The sequence below is a fragment of the Chiloscyllium punctatum genome, chromosome 17, assembly GCF_047496795.1.
Source record: "Chiloscyllium punctatum isolate Juve2018m chromosome 17, sChiPun1.3, whole genome shotgun sequence".
In the NCBI taxonomy this organism is placed as follows: domain Eukaryota; kingdom Metazoa; phylum Chordata; class Chondrichthyes; order Orectolobiformes; family Hemiscylliidae; genus Chiloscyllium; species Chiloscyllium punctatum.
The window spans coordinates 94097183-94117474 of NC_092755.1; the positions used below are offsets into that span (position 1 = coordinate 94097183).

Below are 20292 nucleotides of genomic sequence, written 5' to 3' on the forward strand. Positions count from 1 at the left end.
CATTTAGTATCTCCCCCATTTTCTGTGGCTCCACACAAAGGCTGCCTTGCTGATCTTTGAGGGGTCCTATTCTCTCCCTAGTTACCCTTTTGTCCTTAATATATTTGTAAAAACCATTTAGATTCTCCTTAATTCTATTTGCTAACGCTATCTCATGTCCTGATTTCCCTCTTAAGTATACTCCTACTTTCTTTATACTCTTCTAAGAATTCACTCAATCTATCCTGTCTATACCTGACATATGCTTCCTTCTTTTTCTTAACCAAACCCTCAATTCCTTTAGTCATCCAGCATTCTCTATACCTACCAGCCTTCCCTTTCACCCTGATAGGAATATACTTTCTCTGGATTCTTGTTATCTCATTTCTGAAGGCTTCCCATTTTCCAGCCTTCCCTTTACCTGCGAACATCTGCCTCCAATTAACTTTCAAAAGTTTTTTTAGATTCGATTACTTATAGTGTGGAAACAGGCCCTTCGGCCCAACAAGTCCACACCGACCCGCCGAAGTGCAACCCACCCAGACCCATTCCCCTACATTTATCCCTTCACCTAACACTACAGGCAATTTAGCATGGCCAATTCACCTAACCTGCACAGTTTTGGTCTGTGGGAGGAAACCCACGCAGACACGGGGAGAATGTGCAAACTGCACACAGTCAGTCGCCTGAGGCAGGAATTGAACCCGGGTCTCTGGTGCTGTGAGGCAGCAGTGCTAACCACTGTGCCACCATGCTACCCACAGTTCTTGCCTAATACCGTGAAAATTGGCCTTTCTCCAACTTAAAACTTCAACTTTTAGATCTGGAGTATCCTTTTCCATCACGATTTTAAAATGAATAGAATTATGGTCACTGGCCCCAAAGTGCTCCCCCACTGACACCTCAGTCACCTGCCCTGTCTTATTTCCCAAGAGTAGGTCAAGGTTTGCACCTTCTTTAGTAGGTACATCCACATACTGAATTAGAAAATTGTCTTGTACGCACCTAAGAAATTCCTCTCCATCTAAACCTTTAACACTATGGCAGTCCCAGTTGATGTTTGGAAAGTTAAAATCCCCTACCATAACCACCCTATTATTCTTACAGATAGCTGAGATCTCCTTACAAGTTTGTTTCTCAATTTCCCTCTGACTATTAGGGAGTCTATAATACAATCCCAATAAGCTGATCATCCTTTTCTTATTTCTCAGTTCCACGCAAATAACTTCCCTGGATGTATTTCCAGGAATATCATCCCTCAGCACAGCTGTAATACTATCCCTTATCAAAAATGTCACTCCCCCTCCTCTCTTGCCTCCCTTTCTGTCCTTCCTGTAACATTTGTATCCTGGAACATTAAGCTGCCAGTCCTGCCCATCCCTGAGCTATGTTTCTGCAATTGCTATGATATCCCAGTCCCATGTTCCTAACCATGCCCTAAGTTCATCTGCCTTCCCTGTTAGGCCCCTTGCATTAAAATAAATGCAGTTAAATTGATCAGTCCTACCTTGTCCCTGCCTGCCCTGACTGTTTGACTCACTTCTGTTCTGAACTGCACCAGTCTCAGATTGATCTCTTTTCTCACTATCTCCCTGGGTCCACCTCCTCCAGCCCCCCCCCACCCCCCCACCCCCCCCCCCCCCCCCCCCCCCCCCCCCCACCTTACTAGTTTAAATCCTCCCAAGCAGTTCTAGCAAATTTCCCTGTCAGTATATTAGTCCCCTTCCAATTTAGGTGAAATCCGTCCTTCTTGTACAGGTCACTTCTACCCCAAAAGAGATTCCAATGATCCAAAAATGTGAATCCTTCTCCCATACACCAGCTCCTCAGCCATGCATTCATCTGCTCTAGCCTCCTATTCCTGCCCTCACTAGCTCGTAGCACTGGGAGTAATCCAGATATTACTACCCTTGAGGACCTCCTTTTTAAATTTTTGCCTAACTCTCTGTAATCTCCCTTCAGAATCTCAACCTTTTCCCTTCCAATATCATTGGTTCCAATGTGGACAATGACCTCTTGCAGGCCCCTCTCCCCCTTGAGAACATTCTGCACCCTCTCTGAGACATCCTTGATCCTGGCACCAGGGAAACAACATACCATTCTGATTTTCCTCTGCCGGCCACAGAAACATCTGCCTGTACCTCTGACTACAGAGTCCCCTAACACAATTGATCTCTTGGAAGCCGACGTACCCCTCGTTGCATTAGACCCAGTCTCAATACCAGAAATTTGGCTGTTTGTGCTTTGTTCCCCTGAAATTCCATCACCCCCTACATTTTCCAAAACAGTATACCTGTTTGAAATGGGTATGTCCACAAAAGACTCCTGCTCTAGCTGCCTACCTCTCTTACCCTTCCTGGAGTTAACCCATCTATGTGACTGTATCTGAGATTTTCCCCCCTTCCTATAACTGCCATCCATCACATACGGTTGCTTTTGCAAATTCCTCATCGCTTCTATCTGTATTTCCAACCGATCCACTTGATCCGATAAGATTTGCATCCAACAGCATTTATGGCAGATATAATCCGCAATAACCCTTAAACTCTCTTTAAACTCCCACATCTGACAAGAATTACAAATCACTGCAAAGGCCATTTTTGCTCCTTCACAATCTGCAGACCCAGAAAATAACACCGTCTTAGAACATAGAACATAGAACAATACAGCACAGAACAGGCCCTTCGGCCCACGATGTTGTGCCGAACTTCTATCCTAGATTAAGCACCCATCCATGTACCTATCCAAATGCCGCTTAAAGGTTGCCAATGATTCTGACTCTACCACTCCCACGGGCAGGGCATTCCATGCCCCCACCACTCTCTGGGTAAAGAACCCACCCCTGACATCTCCCCTATACCTTCCACCCTTCACCTTAAATTTATGTCTCCTTGTAACAATCTGTTGTACCCAGGGAAAAAGTTTCTGACTGTCTACTCTATCTATTCCCCTGATCATCTTATAAACCTCTATCAAGTAACCCCTCATCCTTCGCCGTTCCAACGAGAAAAGGCCGAGAACTCTCAACCTATCCTCGTACGACCTATTCTCCATTCCAGGCAACATCCTGGTAAATCTTCTCTGCACCCTCTCCAAAGCTTCCACATCTTTCCAAAAGTGAGGCGACCAGTACTCCAACTGTGGCCTAACCAAAGTCTTGTACAGCTGCAACATCACTTCACGACTCTTGAATTCAATCCCTCTGCTAATGAACGATAATACACCATAGGCCTTCTTGCAAACTCTATCCACCTGAGTGGCAACTTTCAAAGATCTATGTACATAGACCCCAAGATCCCTCTGTTCCTCCACCTGACTAAGAACCCTACCATTAACCCTGTATTCCGCATTCTTATTTGTTCTTCCAAAATGGACAACCTCACACTTGGCAGGGTTGAACTCCATCTGCCACTCCTCAGCCCAGCTCTGCATCATATCTAAGTCCCTTTGCAAACGACAAATGCCCTCCTCACTGTCCACAACTCCACCTATCTTCGTATCATCTGCAAATTTACTGACCCACCCTTCGACTCCCTCATCCAAGTCATTAATAAAAATTACAAACATCAGAGGACCCAGAACTGATCCCTGCGGAACTCCACTTGTAACTGGGCTCCAGGCTGAATATTTACCATCTACCACCACTCTCTGACTTCGACCAGTTAGCCAGTTTTCTATCCAATTGGCCAAATTTCCCTCTATCCCATGCCTCCTGACTTTCCGCATAAGCCTACCATGGGGAACCTTATCAAATGCCTTACTAAAATCCATGTACACTATATCCACTGCTCTACCCTCATCCACATGCTTGGTCACCTCCTCGAAGAATTCAATAAGACTTGTAAGGCAAGACCTACCCTTCACAAATCCGTGCTGGCTGTCCCTAATCAAGCAGTGTCTTTCCAGATACTCATAAATCCTATCCCTCAGTACCCTTTCCATTACTTTGCCTACCACAGAAGTAAGACTAACTGGCCTGTAATTCCCAGGGTTATCCCTATTCCATTTTTTGAACAGGGGCACAACATTCGCTACTCTCCAGTCCCCTGGTACCACCCCCGTTGACAGTGAAGACGAGAAGATCATTGCCAACGGTACTGCAATTTCCTCTCTTGCTTCCCACATAATCCTAGGATATATCCCGTCAGGCCCGGGGGACTTGTCTATCCTCAAGTTGTTCAAAATGTCCAACACATCTTCCTTCCTAACAAGTATCTCTTCTAGCTTACCAGTCCGTTTCACACTCTCCTCTTCAACAATACGGTCCCTCTCGTTCGTAAATACTGAAGAGAAGTACTTGTTCAAGACCTCTCCTATCTCTTCCGACTCAATACACAGTCTCCCACTACTGTCCTTGATCGGACCTACCCTCGTTCTCGTCATTCTCAGGTTTCTCACATACGCATAAAATGCCTTGGGGTTATCCTTGATCCTATCCGCCAAGGATTTTTCATGCCCTCTCTTAGCTCTCCTAATCCCTTTCTTCAGGTCCCTTCTGGCTATCCTGTATCCCTCCACTGCTCTGTCTGAACCCTGTTTCCTCAACCTTATGTAAGCCTCCTTCTTTCTCTTTACTAGACATTCAACCTCCCTTGTCAACCAAGGCTCCCTCACACGACCATTTCTTTCCTGCCTGATAGGTACATACATATCAAGGACACGTCGTATCTGCTCCTTGAAAAGGTTCCACATTTCCACCACATCCTTCCCTGACAGCCTATGCTCCCAACGTATGCTCCTCAAATCCTGTCTTACAGCATTGTAATTTCCCTTCGCCCAATTGTAAAATCTATCTTGTTGTGCGCACCTATCTCTCTCCATAAACAAGGTGAAAGTCACAGAATTGTGGTCACCATCACCAAAATGTTCACCCACTAACAAGCCCTCCGCTTGTCCCGGTTCATTACCGAGTACCAAATCCAATATGGCCTCCCCTCTGGTTGGACAATCTACATACTGAGTTAGAAAAGCTTCCTGGACACACTGCACAAACACCGCCCCATCCAATCTACTTGATCTAAAGAGCTTCCAATCAATATTTGGGAAGTTGAAGTCGCCCATGACTATGACCCTGTGGCTTCGATACCTTTCCAAAATCTGTTTCCCAATCTGTTTTTCCACATCTCTGCTGCTATTGGGGGGCCTATAGTAAACACCCAACAAGGTGACTGCACCTTTCCTATTTCTTACTTCAGCCCATACTACCTCCAGAGGCAGATCCCCCTCAAACTTCCTTTCTGCAGCCGTTATACCATTTCTAATTAGCAACGCCACACCCCCTCCTTTTTTACCACCCTTCCTAATCTTACTGAAACATCTGTAACCAGGAACCTCCAACAGCCATTCCTGTCCCTCATCTATCCACGTTTCCGTGATGGCCACTTCTTCCTCTACACAAAACCCTACCAGGTTAAATTAAGAGCTATGGCTTATATTTTAAGTTTAATCAAGAGACTTATCTCCAAAAACATATAATCAAGAAAGAACCCACCGTACTCACTAATATGGAGTGGAAACACCAGCCAGGACCTGTGAGACTGATCTCCTATGACAGTGCTGTACATTCAAGGCAATTGCATTTATAAGAGCTAGTCCAGCAAGAAGAGATTCTTCAAATCACTCCCTTGGATTGGGAACAACTTGGGCTCCAATTAACAACTTGGCCAGAGGCATTTACCCATTGGGTGTGACAGCATCTCATATCCCTTGCCCCACTGTTTCAGAGTTGACCCATTTGACACCCGATCTTGGCATTTCTGGGAATATTGCTGGTACCTGTGAACTATACCTCAAGATTAATGGGTGCTTCAGGAAACAGGGGTGCGAACTGGGGGAAAAAGTTAAAGGAAGGTTTTTAACTCTTGTTGGACGCAATTATCCCAAACCCAATCTTTCGGTGATAATATGTGCCAAAAAGAAAAAAAACTGGGATTCAATCCAATATTCATTGCTGAGAGATTTACATTGGCATCTACTCCTGTCCCTAACCACTGTATATATGAGTGTACAAATCATCTTCCATTCTAATTTATACTTTATTTACACATTTTTCTATGGAGAACAAATGCCCACAAATGGAGGTTTGTTTGCTTGCAGATTTGATGTACTGAACATTTCCCAGGTTAGTCCCAATCTTCCACGATTTTTATTCTTTGAGGTGTACAATGCTCCTTCTACTAAGGGATAAGACTGTAGTGCTGGAAAAGCACAGCAGATCAGGCAGCAGAGTTGACATTTTGGGTAAAAGCCCTTCATCAGGAATGAGGCTGTGAGCTGACGGGATAGTGAGATTTATCCTATTTATCTCACCACCCCCTCAACTCACAGCCTCATTCCTGATGAAGGGTTTTTGCCCGAAACATCGACTTTCCTGCTCCTCGGATGCTGCCTGACCTACTATGCTTTTTCAGCACTACACTCTTGACTCTAATCTCCAGCATCTGCAGTCCTCACTTTCTCCAATCTGGAGGGATGTCATCAAGACCACAAAATGCAAGGAAGTGCACTTATGAACCAACATCCCACTGATCCCTTCGGAAGCTGTTGAAGCTCACTCAATCTCTACTTAATAACAGAGGGAGGTCACAGTGTGACAGTACAGTCAATACAATAGCAACAGAGGGAGAAACATCATCTGGAGTTCTTCCTCCTGATCATTATGCAGCAACTCTCATTGGGAATTGTCAATTTGATCATTGGGGATGGATGGATTTGGCTTAGCTGAAATGTAATGACTGTCATATATCCTGTGGACAAAGTTAAAAATCACACAACACCAGGTTATAGTCCAACAGGTTTATTTGGAAGTACAAGCTTTTGGAGCATTGCTCCTTTGTCAGGTAGCTAGCCCTGAAAACTTGTACTTCCACATAAACCTGTTGGACTATAACCTGGTGTTGTGTGATTTTTAACTCTGCCCACCCCAATCCAACACCAGCACCTCCATGTCATATATCCTGTGGGCATTCAGTTGTTCAAGTTTACACAAGAACAGCAACTTGATTAATGTACTACAAAGTGACTTATGGACAAAATTCCATAAAGAATCTGGAGTGGGGAAATATGCAAGGAATTGAAGAACATTAGAAAAGCATGACAAATGAAATGATTAAAATTCTTTAATGGGGATTTAAATTCTCCCTGAGACATTTTATGGGGATTTTCAACACCCCTTTCATAATCTTCTTCCCTCATTTAAGACATTGAAGTAAAGGTTGGCCATTCAGCCCATCAAATGTGCTCTATGATTCAATGAAATCATGACTGATCTGATAATCCTTAACTTTGCTTTCATGTCTTTTCACCATAACCATTGATTCCCTTACTGATTAAAAATCTATCTCCCTCAGCCTTGGATACACTACATCACTCTCTGTCGCTCCTCTCGCATCCTTGTGACTGCTTACCTGTCCTATCACTTGGAGGTTGTAGCAGGTAATGCTCCCATCACTGAGAGACCCCCTGTAGAGTAAAACACCAATCAACCAACAAACACCCAGCATCAGGTCAGACAAACTCAGGTAGAATAACGGGCGAATCTGAAAAACCAAGAAGTCAGAATCAGCATCCCATAGTTTGCTGATCAAAACAAAACAATAGCTGCTCTGAAAATACTCCTCTAATGTGGTAGGCTCTTTTTGACCTCTCTGATTTTTTGAGTGCAGGCATTAGTTAATCACTCTGCAAATCACTGATAAAGTTGGCGAGTTAGAATACATAAGGGTTCTCTTGACATTACTGGCATAATTTCCAACTGTGTGCTTTGATTCTTTTCCCTTATAACTGGCACATGAATTTGGGTACCTGACAGAAATTGCCCAACATCATTGCCTGCTGAGGCTCAATCGATGGCACTTTTGCCTCTGGGTCACAAAGTTGTGAGGGGAGCACAACCGTCAAGGTTAACACTCCAGCACAGCACTGAGGCAAGTCTGTACTACTTGGAGGTGTTGTCTTTCAGACGAGATTTTGAACTGTGGCCCCACCTGTTTATTCAGGTGGATGTAAATGATTCTGTGCCACTATTTGTGGAGGGGAGGTATCTCTCATGTTCCAGCCCTAGTATCTCTCAGTCAAATCAGGAAAAAAAATAGGTTGTCTAGTCTTTATTGTGTTTTGTTAAATTGAACATAATTCTATTAGATTTTAGTGTACAGATTGGCCACTGGATTTTCTGCATTACAGTTACTGCATTTGCAAAGTTCTTTTAGCTGTAAAGTGCTTTAAGATGCCCAGTGGTCATGAGAGGCACTATTTAAATGCAAGTCTTTCTCTGTTCTTCCTTTCTGTTATTAAATATTTCTCATTTTGTTCAATACAAAATTAACAGAAGGATTATTAAAACAAATATTCGTACAGTAGAGATTACATGAAGACACCAAAACTAATGGTAGTCTCTCTGCTCAAACAGTCAAAATTGCTACTAACTTTGACATCCAGAAAAAGTGTTATATATTTCAAATTTGGAATTGTTGAATGGAAGCTGATAGAGATTCCAATGTCAGGTCAGGAGTGAAAGTTATTCCTGAGTGTAAAACAGTAATCTAGACTAGTTATATTAGATGTTCTGAATTTGGGTAATACCATTCCAACTTCTAAACAATTATGGGTCAGAAATTTAGAATACTAGACAGGAGACTGCTCCTAATTCTTATTACTGACCCCAATGTAAGTGCACATTTTGTGAGCATGATCTAGCTTGGTTTTTACACACCCACCCTGTTTGAATAGACTAAGAATGGCTATTTCAGACAGATGCTGCAGGCTGGCCTTTACCCCATGGGATAATGCCAGAATGATTTCTCTCTTTTGGAAAAGGACTAATTGTGTGGCACAGTGGTTGCAAGAGAAAATTTGCTGTCATTGCCATACAATAGCCTAGCTACTTAGGAATTGAATATACTTGCGCAACCCAGGAAATCTGAAATGCTCCCTTACCTCTGCATGCCTGACCAACTGCTGCAATGCTGCATATCCAATGATGGAGCCTGAACCGACAATACTGAGAGAAAGAGAGAGAGAGAGAGATAACATACACACAACGTAAAAATTAATCCATGGAGAAAGAGGCATGGAATGAGGCCACCTTACAATGTAGATAGAGGCAAAGAGAGAATGATAGCTTAATTGTGGGAAAAAAAAGGAACAGAATGGATCTACAATAGTATAAAACCAAAAAACAGTAGTGAAACTGTACAAGACAGTGAGAGGAAGAAAGAGAGATATAAACAAGATTGGCAATATTGGAAATACAATTCACAAACAAAGCTATAACCTTGATCATCTAAACTCTGATTTGACAAAATTTATAGAAATATATATTCACACTGTCCCTCATCTCTAAAAAGAACCACTGGATGTTTGCTGAGTGATGGCAGTGGCATGGTAATTTGGATTAGTAATCTGGAATTTCAGACTATGGTTCTGGGGACTTTTGTTTGAATCCCACGATGGCAAATGGTGAAATTTGAATTCAATAAAAATCTGGGATTAAAACTCACCAGATGACAAATGTATAACCATTATTGTAAAAGCTCATATGGTTCACTAATGTCCTTTAGGCAATGAAATCTGATATCCTTATCTGATCTGGTCTTTATGCAACTTCAGAGCCAAAGTAATGTGAATGACTCTTATCAGCCTTCTTGGCAATTAGAAATTGCTTAGCCAGTAACATTCACATTGCCTGAACACATTAAAGAATAATTTCCCTATGAGAACCTCCTGTACTCGTCCCTTGATGATGCAGACAAGTTAGCAAGTGAACAGTTCCATCATGTAAAACAAAGTTTCCTCCTTGATTTGTGCTGAATTAACTGATGCTCACTGAGGTGGGATGAGGGTTGCTGTCTCGAGTTATTGGGCAGAATATCTGCTGATTGCTCGTGACTGGCATCTAGGGATGACAACTGGAAATGTCTGAATCATCAAGGTACAGTCAAACTTGGTTGAGTTGCTTCCCAGTATGAGACATGCAGTATTGTTAATGCTTAAATAGAAGTAATAGTTGAATAGTGGCTGTTTGGGCAAGATATGAAGGATGCATGTCTTCCATGGAACTATAGACAGCAAAGATCCTCCTTGAAAGAGAGAAAAGTAATTAGAAAATGAAAAATAAGTAGATCCATTCTGTAATTCACTGTACAACATTCTTCAAAAGCAAAAAAGCATTAATTTAGGAATTTCATCCAATGTTTAAGTGTCAGAAAACACTGACTATTATGAAATTCTTATAAAGACCAGGAATATCACAGGTTTGATCACATTTGTGTGAAAACCTAACCTAGTCTTAGATACAATGGACTGACTGTTTTTTTTCCTTATCATAATTTTTCCATGCTTTCTGGTCATCACGGCAATAGTAATACTGTGTCTGATCTTAATGCCGATGGTTTAGGAATAGTGAAAAAGCATTTTCCACATTCCATATTCTGAACACTTTTCAGTGCTCTCCAGAGGTGAATAGTCTACAGATTGTCCAGAGACATAAAGTAGCCATTTGTCTCATCATGTCCATGGCAGAAGAACTCAGCCAGTCTCACTGCCCTGACTTTTCAGCATAGCCCTACATTGTATTTTTCTTCAAATAATTATCAAATGTTGTTTTGAAAGCCATACTTTAATCTGCCTCTATCACATTCTCAAGTGATGCATTCCAGGTCTTAACCACAATTTGAATAAAGAAAAAAAAATCCTCACTTCACCTTTCTTTTTCATCATTGACCTGAGATCAATATCTCCTGGTTTTTAAGTTAAAAGTCACACAACACCAGGTTATAGACAATAGACAATAGGTGCAGGAGTAGGCCATTCTGCCCATCGAGCCTGCACCACCATTCAATATGATCATGGCTGATCATCCTTAATCAGTATCCTCTTCCTGCCTTATCTCCATAACCCTTGATTCCACAATCCTTGAGACTTCTATCCAACTCTTTCTTAAATGAATCCAGAGACTCGGCCTCTACTGCCCCCTGGGGCAGAGTATTCCACACAGCCACCACTCTCTGGGTGAAGAAGTTTCTCCTCATCTCTGTCCTAAACAGTCTACCCAGTATTTTTAAGCTGTGTCCTCTGGTTCGGCACTCACCCATCAGCGGAAACATGTTTCCTGCCTCCAGAGTGTCCAATCCTTTAATAACCATATATGTCTCAATCAGATCCCCTCTCAGTCTTCTAAAATCAAGGGTATACAAGCCCAGTCGCTCCAGTCTTTCAGCGTAAGGTAGTCCCGCCATTCCAGGAATTGACCTCGTGAACCTACGCTGCACTCCCTCAATAGCCAGAATGTCTTTCCTCAAATTTGGAGACCAGAATTGCACACAATACTCCAGGTGTGGTCTCACCAGGGTCTTGTACAGCTGCAGAAGAACCTCTTTGCTTCTATACTCAATCCCTCTTGTTATGAAGGCCAGCATGCTATTAGCCTTCTTCACTACCTGCTGTACCTGCATGCTTACCTTCATTGACTGACTGGTGTACAAGAACAGAGCTTAAGAATGTGTTGTTGGAAAAGCGCAGCAGGTCAGGCCACATCAAAGGAACAGGAGAATCGATGTTTCGGGCATAAGCCCTTCTTCAGGAATGAGGAGAGTGTGCCAAGCAGGCTAAGATAAAAGGTAGGGAGGAGGGATTTGGGGGAGGGGCGTTTGGAATACAATAGGTGGAAGGGGATTAAGGTGAGGTGGATAGGCCAGAGAGGGGGTGGGGGCGGAGAGGTCGGGAAGAAGATTGCAGGTCAAGAAGGCGATGCTGAGTCTGAGGGTTGGGACTGAGAAAAGGTGGGGGGAGGGGAAATGAGAAAGCTGGAGAAATCTGCATTCATCCAATGTGGTTGGAGGGTTCCGAGGCGGAAGATGAGGTGCTCTTCCTCCAGGCCATGGTCTGCCAATGGAGGAGTGGGAGGGGGAGTTAAAGTGTTCAGCCACGGGGCGGTTGGGTTGATTGGTGTGGGTGTCCCAGAGGTGTTCTCTGAAACGTTCCGCAAGTAAGCGGCCTGTCTCCCCAATTGGTGACGTCACCTCCAAACAGACCCCACCACCAAGGATATATTTCCCTCCCCACCCCTATCAGCGTTCCGGAAAGACCACTCCCTCCGCGACTCCCTCGTCAGATCCACACCCCCCACCAACCCAACCTTCATTCCCGGCACCTGCCCCTGCAACCGCAAGAAATGCAAAACTTGCGTCCACACCTTCCCCCTCACTTCCCTACAAGGCCCCAAGGGATCCTTCCATATCCGTCACAAATTCACCTGCACCTCCACACACATCATTTACTCTATCCACTGCACCCAATGTGGCCTCCTTTCCATTGGGGAGACAGGCCACCTACTTGCGGAACGTTTCAGAAAACACCTCTGGGACACCCGCACCAACCAACCCAACCGCCCCGTGGCTGAACACTTTAACTCCCCCTCCCACTCCGCCATCGACATGCAGGTCCTTGGCCTCCTCCATCGCCAGACCATAGCAACACGACGCCTGGAGGAAGAGCACCTCATCTTCCGCCTAGGAACCCTCCAACCACAAGGGATGAATGCAGATTTCTCCAGCTTTCTCATTTCCCCTCCCCCCACCTTTTCTCAGTCCCAACCCTCAGACTCAGTACCGCCTTCTTGACCTGCAATCTTCTTCCCGACCTCTCTGCCCCCACCCCCCTCTCCGGCCTATCACCCTCACCTTAACCTCCTTCCACCTATCGTATTCCCAACACCCCTCCCCAAGTACCTCCTCCCTACCCTTTTATCTTAGCCTGCTTGGCACTCCCTCCTCATTCCTGAAGATTCTCCTGTTCCTTTGATGCAGCCTGACCTGCTGCGCTTTTCCAGCAACACACTTTTAAGCTCTGATCTCCAGCATCTGCAGTCCTCACTTTCTCCTGGTGTACAAGAACACCCAGCTCTCTTTGTACTGCCCCTTTACCTAAATTGATTCCATTTAGGTAGTAATCTGCCTTCCTGTTCTTGCCACCAAAGTGGATAACCATACATTTATCCACATTAAACTGCATCTGCCATGCATCTGACCACTCACCTAACCTGTCCAGGTCACCCTAAAATCTCCTAACATCCTCCTCACATTTCACTCTGCCACCCAGCTTAGTATCATCAGCACATTTGCTAATGTTATTACTAATACCATCTTCTATATCATTAATATATAATGTAAAAAGCTGCGGTCCCAGCACTGATCCCTGCGGTACCCCACTGGTCACTGCCTGCCATTCTGAAATGGAGCTGTTTATCACTACTCTTTGTTTCCTGTCAGCCAACCAACTTTCAATCCAAGTTACTACTTTGTCCCCAATACTATGTGCCCTAATTTTGCTCACTAACCTCCTATGTGAGACTTTATCAAAAGCTTTCTGAAAGCCCAGGTATACTATATCTACTGGATCTCTCTAGTCCATCTTCAGAGTTACATCCTCAAAAAATTCCAGAAGATTAGTCAAGCATGATTTCCCCTTCAGAAATCCATCCTGACTCTGACCTGTCCTGTTACTACTATCCAGATGTGTCGTAATTTCATCCTTTATAATAGACTCCAGCATCTTTCCCACCACTGAGGTCAGACTAACTGGTCTATAATTTCCTGCTTTCTCTCTCCCATCTTTCTTAAAAAGTGGTACAACATTAGCCACCTCCAATCCGCAGGAACTGATCCTGAATCTATCGAACTCTGGAAAATAATCACCAATGCATGCACGATTTCTCGAGCCACCTCCTTCAGTACCCTGGGATGTAGACCATCAGGCCCCGGGACTTATCAACCTTCAGACCTAACAGTCTCTCCAACACCAATTCCTGGCAAATATAAATTCCCTTCAGTTCAGGTCCTTCAGTCACTGTTACCTCAGGAAGATTGCTTGTGTCTTCCCCAGTGAACACAGATCTGAAGTACCAATTCAATTCTTCTGCCATTTCTTTGTTCCCCGTAATATATTCCCCTGTTTCTGTCTTCAAGGGCCCAGTTTTAGTCTTAATGCCGATGGTTTAGGAATAGTGAAAAAGCATTTTCCACATTCCATATTCTGAACACTTTTCAGTGCTCTCTAGAGGTGAATGGTCGACAGATTGTCCAGAGACATAAAGTGACAATTTGTCTCATCATGTCCATGGCAGAAGAACTCAGCCAGTCTCACTGCCCTGACATAGTCCAACAGGTTTAATCGGAAGCATACTAGCTCTCAGAGCGACACTCTTTCATCAGGTGATAGCCTGATCACAATTCTGTCATAATTCATTCAACTGCAACTCACTCATCAACTTATTCTTTTAAATTAACCCAAATTGCTTTTTGTCCCAGATTGCAAGATGTTGAGAAAAGGCAGTCAACAACAAAAACTTGAATACAGATTGTACCTTTAGCATAATAAAAACCCTTCCCAAGGCATTTCACAGGAGACTAATCATCAGGAGCTTCGCTCCGAAAGCTAGTGTGCTTCCAATTAAATCTGTTGGACTATAACCTGGTGTTGTGTGATTTTTAACTTTGTACATCCCAGTCCAAGACCGGCATCTCCAAATCCTGGTTTTTACAGTGTTAAGTGAGAGATTGCTATTGTGTTGAAGAGAAACCTGGAAAGAACTCACACCTTATCGTGAAAGAGAGGAGAAAATTGGATGGGTGAAAATGTTAAAAACTATTTTTAAAAACCAACCTCAAAACCACCATAACAAACTGTATCCACCGCAGTGCCACATAGAACTGTGAAGGAACAGAATCACAATTTACAATGATTCAACAGACAAGCACAAAGAGAACATTCCATTCAATTTCTCAAACTAATTTACTCAATATATTGGATGAAGATTTCAAAGTGTTGCTCACGATCTGTCATAGTTCATTAAACTGCAACTCACTCATCAACTTATTCTTTTAAATTAACCCAAATTGCTTTTTGTCCCAGATTGCAAGATGTTGAGAAAAGGCAGTCAACAACAAAAACTTGAATACAGATAGTACCTTTAGCATAATAAAAACCCTCCCATGTCATTTCACAGGAGTCTAATCAAACAAACTGACATCAGTACTTGGAAAGCAGGCCAAATTACTTGGTCAAACTCCCATAAAGAAACACAATCTCTTTTATAGGGATGTGAAGCAGCAACACAATTCGGCACTGGGTCAAAATATCTACCACATCTGACTGTCAAGTAACTAATTTAAAAAAACGTAAATCCTCTAAAGTCACTGGTTATGCTAGATACCAGTCTTTCCAAAATATTGTTTCCCACCAGTTGTGCTATAAACCAACATGTTTCACATGGATTTGATGATTTCTTCTGCAAACAGTGCTGTTTACCACATACCATGCTCTCTCAGCTGATGAATCAATACTCATACAGTCATGTACAGCATTGAAACAGACCCTTCGGTCCAATCCATCCATACCGACCAAATATCCCAACCCAATCTAGTCCCACCTGCCAGCACCCTGCCCATATCCCTCCAAACCCTTCCTATTCATATACCCATCCAAATGCCTCTTAAATGTTGCAATTTTACCAGCCTCCACCACTTCCTCAGGCAGCTCATTCCATACCCATACCACCCTCTGTGTGAAAAAGTTGCCCCATACGTCTCTTTTATATCTTTCCTCTCTCACCCTAAACCTATGCCCTCTAGTTCTGGACTCCCCGACCCCAGGGAAAATATTTTGCCTATTTACCCTATCCATGCCCCTCATAATTTTGTAAACCTCTATAAGGTCACCCCTCAGCCTCCAATGCTCCATGGAAAACAGCCCCAGCCTGTTTAGCCTCTCCCTATAGCTCAAATCCTCCAAACCTGGCAACGTCCTTGTAAATCTTTTCTGAACCCTTTCAAGTTTCACAACATCTTTCCGATAGGAAGGAGACCAGAATTGCACGCAATATTCCAACTCTGGCCTAACCAATGTCCTGTACAGCCGCAACATGACCTCCCAACTCCTATACTCAATTCTCTGACCAATAAAGAAAAGCATAACAAACGCCTTCTTCACTATCCTATCTACCTGCGACTCCACTTTCAAGGATCTATGAACCTGCACTCCAAGGTCTCTTTGTTCAGCAATACTCCCTAGGACCTTACCATTAAGTGTATAAGTCCTGCTAAGATTTGCTTTCCCAAAATGCAGCACCTCGCATTTATCTGAATTAAACTCCTCCATATTGAACAACACTTAGAGGAAGCACTGAGTGTGGCATCTATCTGACAATATGGAAAATTGTCCAGTTACATCATGTATATAAAAAGCAGGATAAATCCAATCCCAGCCAATTACCACCCCATCAGTACACTCTCAATCATCAGTAATGTGGTGGAAAGTGTAATCATTTGTGCCATCAATCAACATCTGCTGAGCAATAACCTGCTCAGTGATACCCAGTTTGGGTTCTGCCAGGGCTACTCGGCTAAGGACGTCATTACAAAATACTGTGCAAGAACTGTAACAAAACTACATTAGACAAACAGGCAGAAAACTAGCCACCAGCATACATGAACATCAACTAGCCACAAAACGACATGACCCACTCTCCCTAGTATCCTTACATACAGATAAGGAAGGACACCACTTTGACTGGTACAACACATCAATCCTAGGACAACCCGTTCTTTTTGAATACACTGTATAGGTGATTTTCCTCTGCTCTCTGTAGTTCCTCTGTGCTGTAATGCGTGGTGGTTCATTGGAATAATTTTCTGATGCAGCTTCATTTGTGGGTGTTGGGTTGATTGCTTCCGTAGTTCAATATTTGGTCTGTATTTGTTGTTTTTCTGTAGATGCTGGTTTGAAGTTCCCCATTGGCTGTTCGCTCTACTGTGACATCTGGGAATGGCAGTTTGTTGTTGTTTTCCTCCTCTTTACTGAATATTATGTCAGTAAGGATATTATTGATGGTCTTGAAGGTTTCCTCTAATTTGTTTCGTTTAGTGATGACAAAAGTGTCATCCATGTAGCAGACCCAAAGTTTGGGTTGATAATCCAGGCTTGCACTGAAAATTGGCAAGTAACATTCAAGCCTTGAACCAAACATGGACAAATGAGCTGAATTCCAGAGGTGAGGTGAGAGCAACAGTCCTTGACATCAAAGCTACATTCGACTGAGTGTGACATCAATGAGCCCTAGGAAAACTGGAATCAATGGATCTTGGGGGTAAACTCTCCAATGATTGAAGTCATACTTGGCACATAGGAAGATGGTTGTAGTTGTTGGAGGTCAGTCATCTCAGCTCCAGGAGTTCCTCAGAATAGTGTCCTCAGCCTAATCATCTTCAGCTGCTTTATCAATGGCTTTCCCTCCATCATAAGGTCAGAAGTGGGATATTCACCAATGATTACACAGTGTTCAGCACCTTTAGCAACTCCTCAGACCCTGAAGCAGTCCATGCTTAAATGTAACAAGATCTGGACAATATCCAGGTTAGCAGGTTTTGAGAAGATTTGTAGCTCAGGTTGAGGTTCTGGATGTAAGTTTGCTCACTGAGCTGGAAGGTTCATTTTCAGACGTTTCGTCACCCTACTAGGTAACATCTTCAGTGAGCCTCCGGATGAAGCACTGCTAATGATTGCTGCTTTCTATTTATATGTTTGGGTTTCTATGGGTCAGTAATGTCATTTCTTATGGCAATGTCATTTCCTGTGGTGATGCCATTTCCGGTTCTTTTTCTCAGGGGTGGTAAATTGGGTCCAAGTCAATGTGTTTATTGATAGAGTTCTGCGGGAATGCCATGCTTCTAGGAATTCTCATACATGTCTCTGGCTTGTCCTAGGATAGATGTGTTGTTCCAGTCGAAGTGGTGTCCTTCCTTATCTGTATGTAAGGATACTAGTGAGAGAGGGTCATGTTGTTTTGTGGTTAGTTGATGTTCATGTATGCTGGTGGCTAGTTTTCTGCCTGTTTGTCCAATGTAGTGTTTGTTACTGTGCTTGCACAGTATTTTGTTAATGACATTAGTTTTACTTGTTGTCTGTATAGGGTCTTTCAAGTTTATTAGCTGCTGTTTTAGCGTGTTGGTGAGTTTGTGGGCTACCATGATGCCAAGGGGTCTGAGTAGTCTGGCAGTCATTTCCGAGATGTCTTTGATATAGGGGAGAGTGACTAGGGTTTCTGGACATGTTTTGTTTGGGTTTGTTGCTGAGAAATCGGCGGACTGTGTTCATTGGGTACTGGTTCTTTTTGAATACACTTTTTGAATAGGTGATTTTCCTCTGCTCTGTGTAGTTCCTGTGCTGCAGTGTGTGGTGGCTCATTGGAATAATGTTCTGATGCAGCTTCGTTTGTGGGTGTTGGGGTGATTGCTTCTGTAGTTCAATATTAGGTCAGTATGTGTTGTTTCCTGTAGATGCTGGTTTGAAGTTCCCCATTGGCTGTTCGCTCTACAGTGACATTTGGGAATGGCAGTTTGTTGTTGTTTTCCTCCTCTTTAGTGAATTTTATGCCAGTAAGGGTATTATTGATGGTCTTGAAGGTTTCTTTTAATTTGTTTTGTTTAGTGATGACAAAAGTGTCATCCACATAGCAAACCCAAAGTTTGGGTTGAATATATCGTTTTTTTTACTGAAAATTGGCAAGTAATATTCAAGCCACACAAATGCCAGGCAATGACCATCTCCAAGAAGAAACATCCTAATCACCGCCCCTTGATGGTGACGGGGGGGGGGGGGGGGAAGGGGGGAATTCAACGATGATAATGCCATTGAACATTATGGGGCAATGGTTAGATTGGCATTGGAAATGTGTTGGTGTTTGTAAGTTACTGACCTCACACTTATTCATTGTGCTATTTTTTGTAATGTAATGGATTTCTGAGTGGGCGAGAAAACTTGACAGCCGGTTTCGAACTGGTCAAGACTCCGTCAACAGAGAGTGAAATAAATAAAATAATATTCAAATCCACACTTACAGACCTCGCACGATCTTTAGAATTCATTCCGGTACTTTATAACTTTTCGAATTAATGTAAATGTTTCGATGCCGATTCTCGGTGTAACAAGTATGACCCCATATTAATGCCGTTATTACGAGTGGTGTCAATATGCTGTTTCCTTTTGCATTAATTTGGGGGTTGTCTGGAGATAACACCCCACCCACTCCCTCCATCCCAAAGCCCGTGTATCCAGTTAATGAACTCTCTCGACACTGTTTACTTTCTGAACAAACGTCCGGATGCCTTGAACAGAAACAGAAGTTGCTGGAAAATCTCAGCAGGTCTGGCAGCATCCATGAAATTATAGGGTCCCGAAATGTTAACTCTGCGCAGATGATGCTAGTCCTGTTGAGATTTTCCGGCAACTTCAGTTTTTGTTTCGGGTTGACGGCATCCGCAGTTCTTTCGGATTTTGTCTAGATACCTTAAACAGGAAATGTCTTGGTTAAGGATGCGCTTGGCACAAAGCAGCACAGATTACTGACAAATTCCTCAACTTCCATTCCCTCTCTGCTCATAAATATCCCTTTCCTTTTCAAGTCCTCCCAGGGGAGTCAGTCCCTGAACGGACACCAAAGTGCCCAAGACCCACAACAGCGGGATACAGTAATCTGTCGAGAAATCTGCCCTTGTTCCTGCAATTGTGGTCAAACCAGCACAAAAAAATCCCCCGGTTGTGTAGAGTTAGCGCCGACTCGCACTAAACACGCTCCCTGAAGATAAACAGCCCAGAACACTGACCTGGAATTACTACTCCACTTCATTGCTGCATTTCTCTGACATAAAAGACCGTTATGTAATAAATACAATGTATGGGTGGAGGGTTAAAAAAAACATTCCATCTCACTTCAGCCGAGTGATCCTCTGTATTATTTCTGAATCCCCAATAACTTCTCTCCATCGCCGCCGATAAATGTTCCATTGTAGGTTCCTTGATATCTTCTCTCTAATCCCGGATTATTTCACATAAATCACTTTTCTCTGCCTTTTGTTTGTCAACTGGTTCTTATTCTATTGTCTGACGGCAGTTCCTGTCTGGCTAATGCAGAAGTAAGCCCAGCAACACGTGTGGGTGTGTCAGTTTTCAGTGCAACCCACAGTGAGATACAGCCCTCCCTTCCTGTCTCCTCTACATGAATACAGGAGAGAGGCCGTTTCTTTATCTGAAGGGCTGTGGGCGGTGGAGTGGATTGAGGAGGGGCAGGGCAGGTGTGTACCGGCGTCATGTACACCTTAGCTGACACCCCACGTGGGTTTAACACCAATCTCAACATCAGATACTGGAGCAATATTAGAGGAAAACTTGTGGTGCACAGACATTGCAACCCTGGGCAGCTATTGCTCCCCAAACCTTGAATTCCTCACCATCAAACGCCACCCCCTACTTCTACCACGG

At 43.4% G+C, this 20292-nt stretch overlaps 1 protein-coding gene across 2 annotated transcripts in view; it reads right to left on the reverse strand.

Annotated features, from left to right (window-relative positions):
• The window catches only part of tmem116 (transmembrane protein 116), a 44108-nt gene extending 24151 nt beyond the window's left edge, over nt 1–19957 (reverse strand). For both annotated transcript variants that reach the window (XM_072587968.1, XM_072587967.1), the window contains exons 1-4: nt 19744–19957; nt 14641–14687; nt 8917–8980; nt 7386–7517 (exon numbers count right to left, since the gene is read on the reverse strand). In XM_072587968.1, coding sequence (XP_072444069.1) covers nt 7386–7517; nt 8917–8980; nt 14641–14687; nt 19744–19818 — 318 coding nt within the window. In that variant the 5' untranslated portion in view covers nt 19819–19957. The remainder of the gene's footprint in view (nt 1–7385; nt 7518–8916; nt 8981–14640; nt 14688–19743) is intronic.
• Nucleotides 19958–20292: the final 335 nt, after the last annotated feature.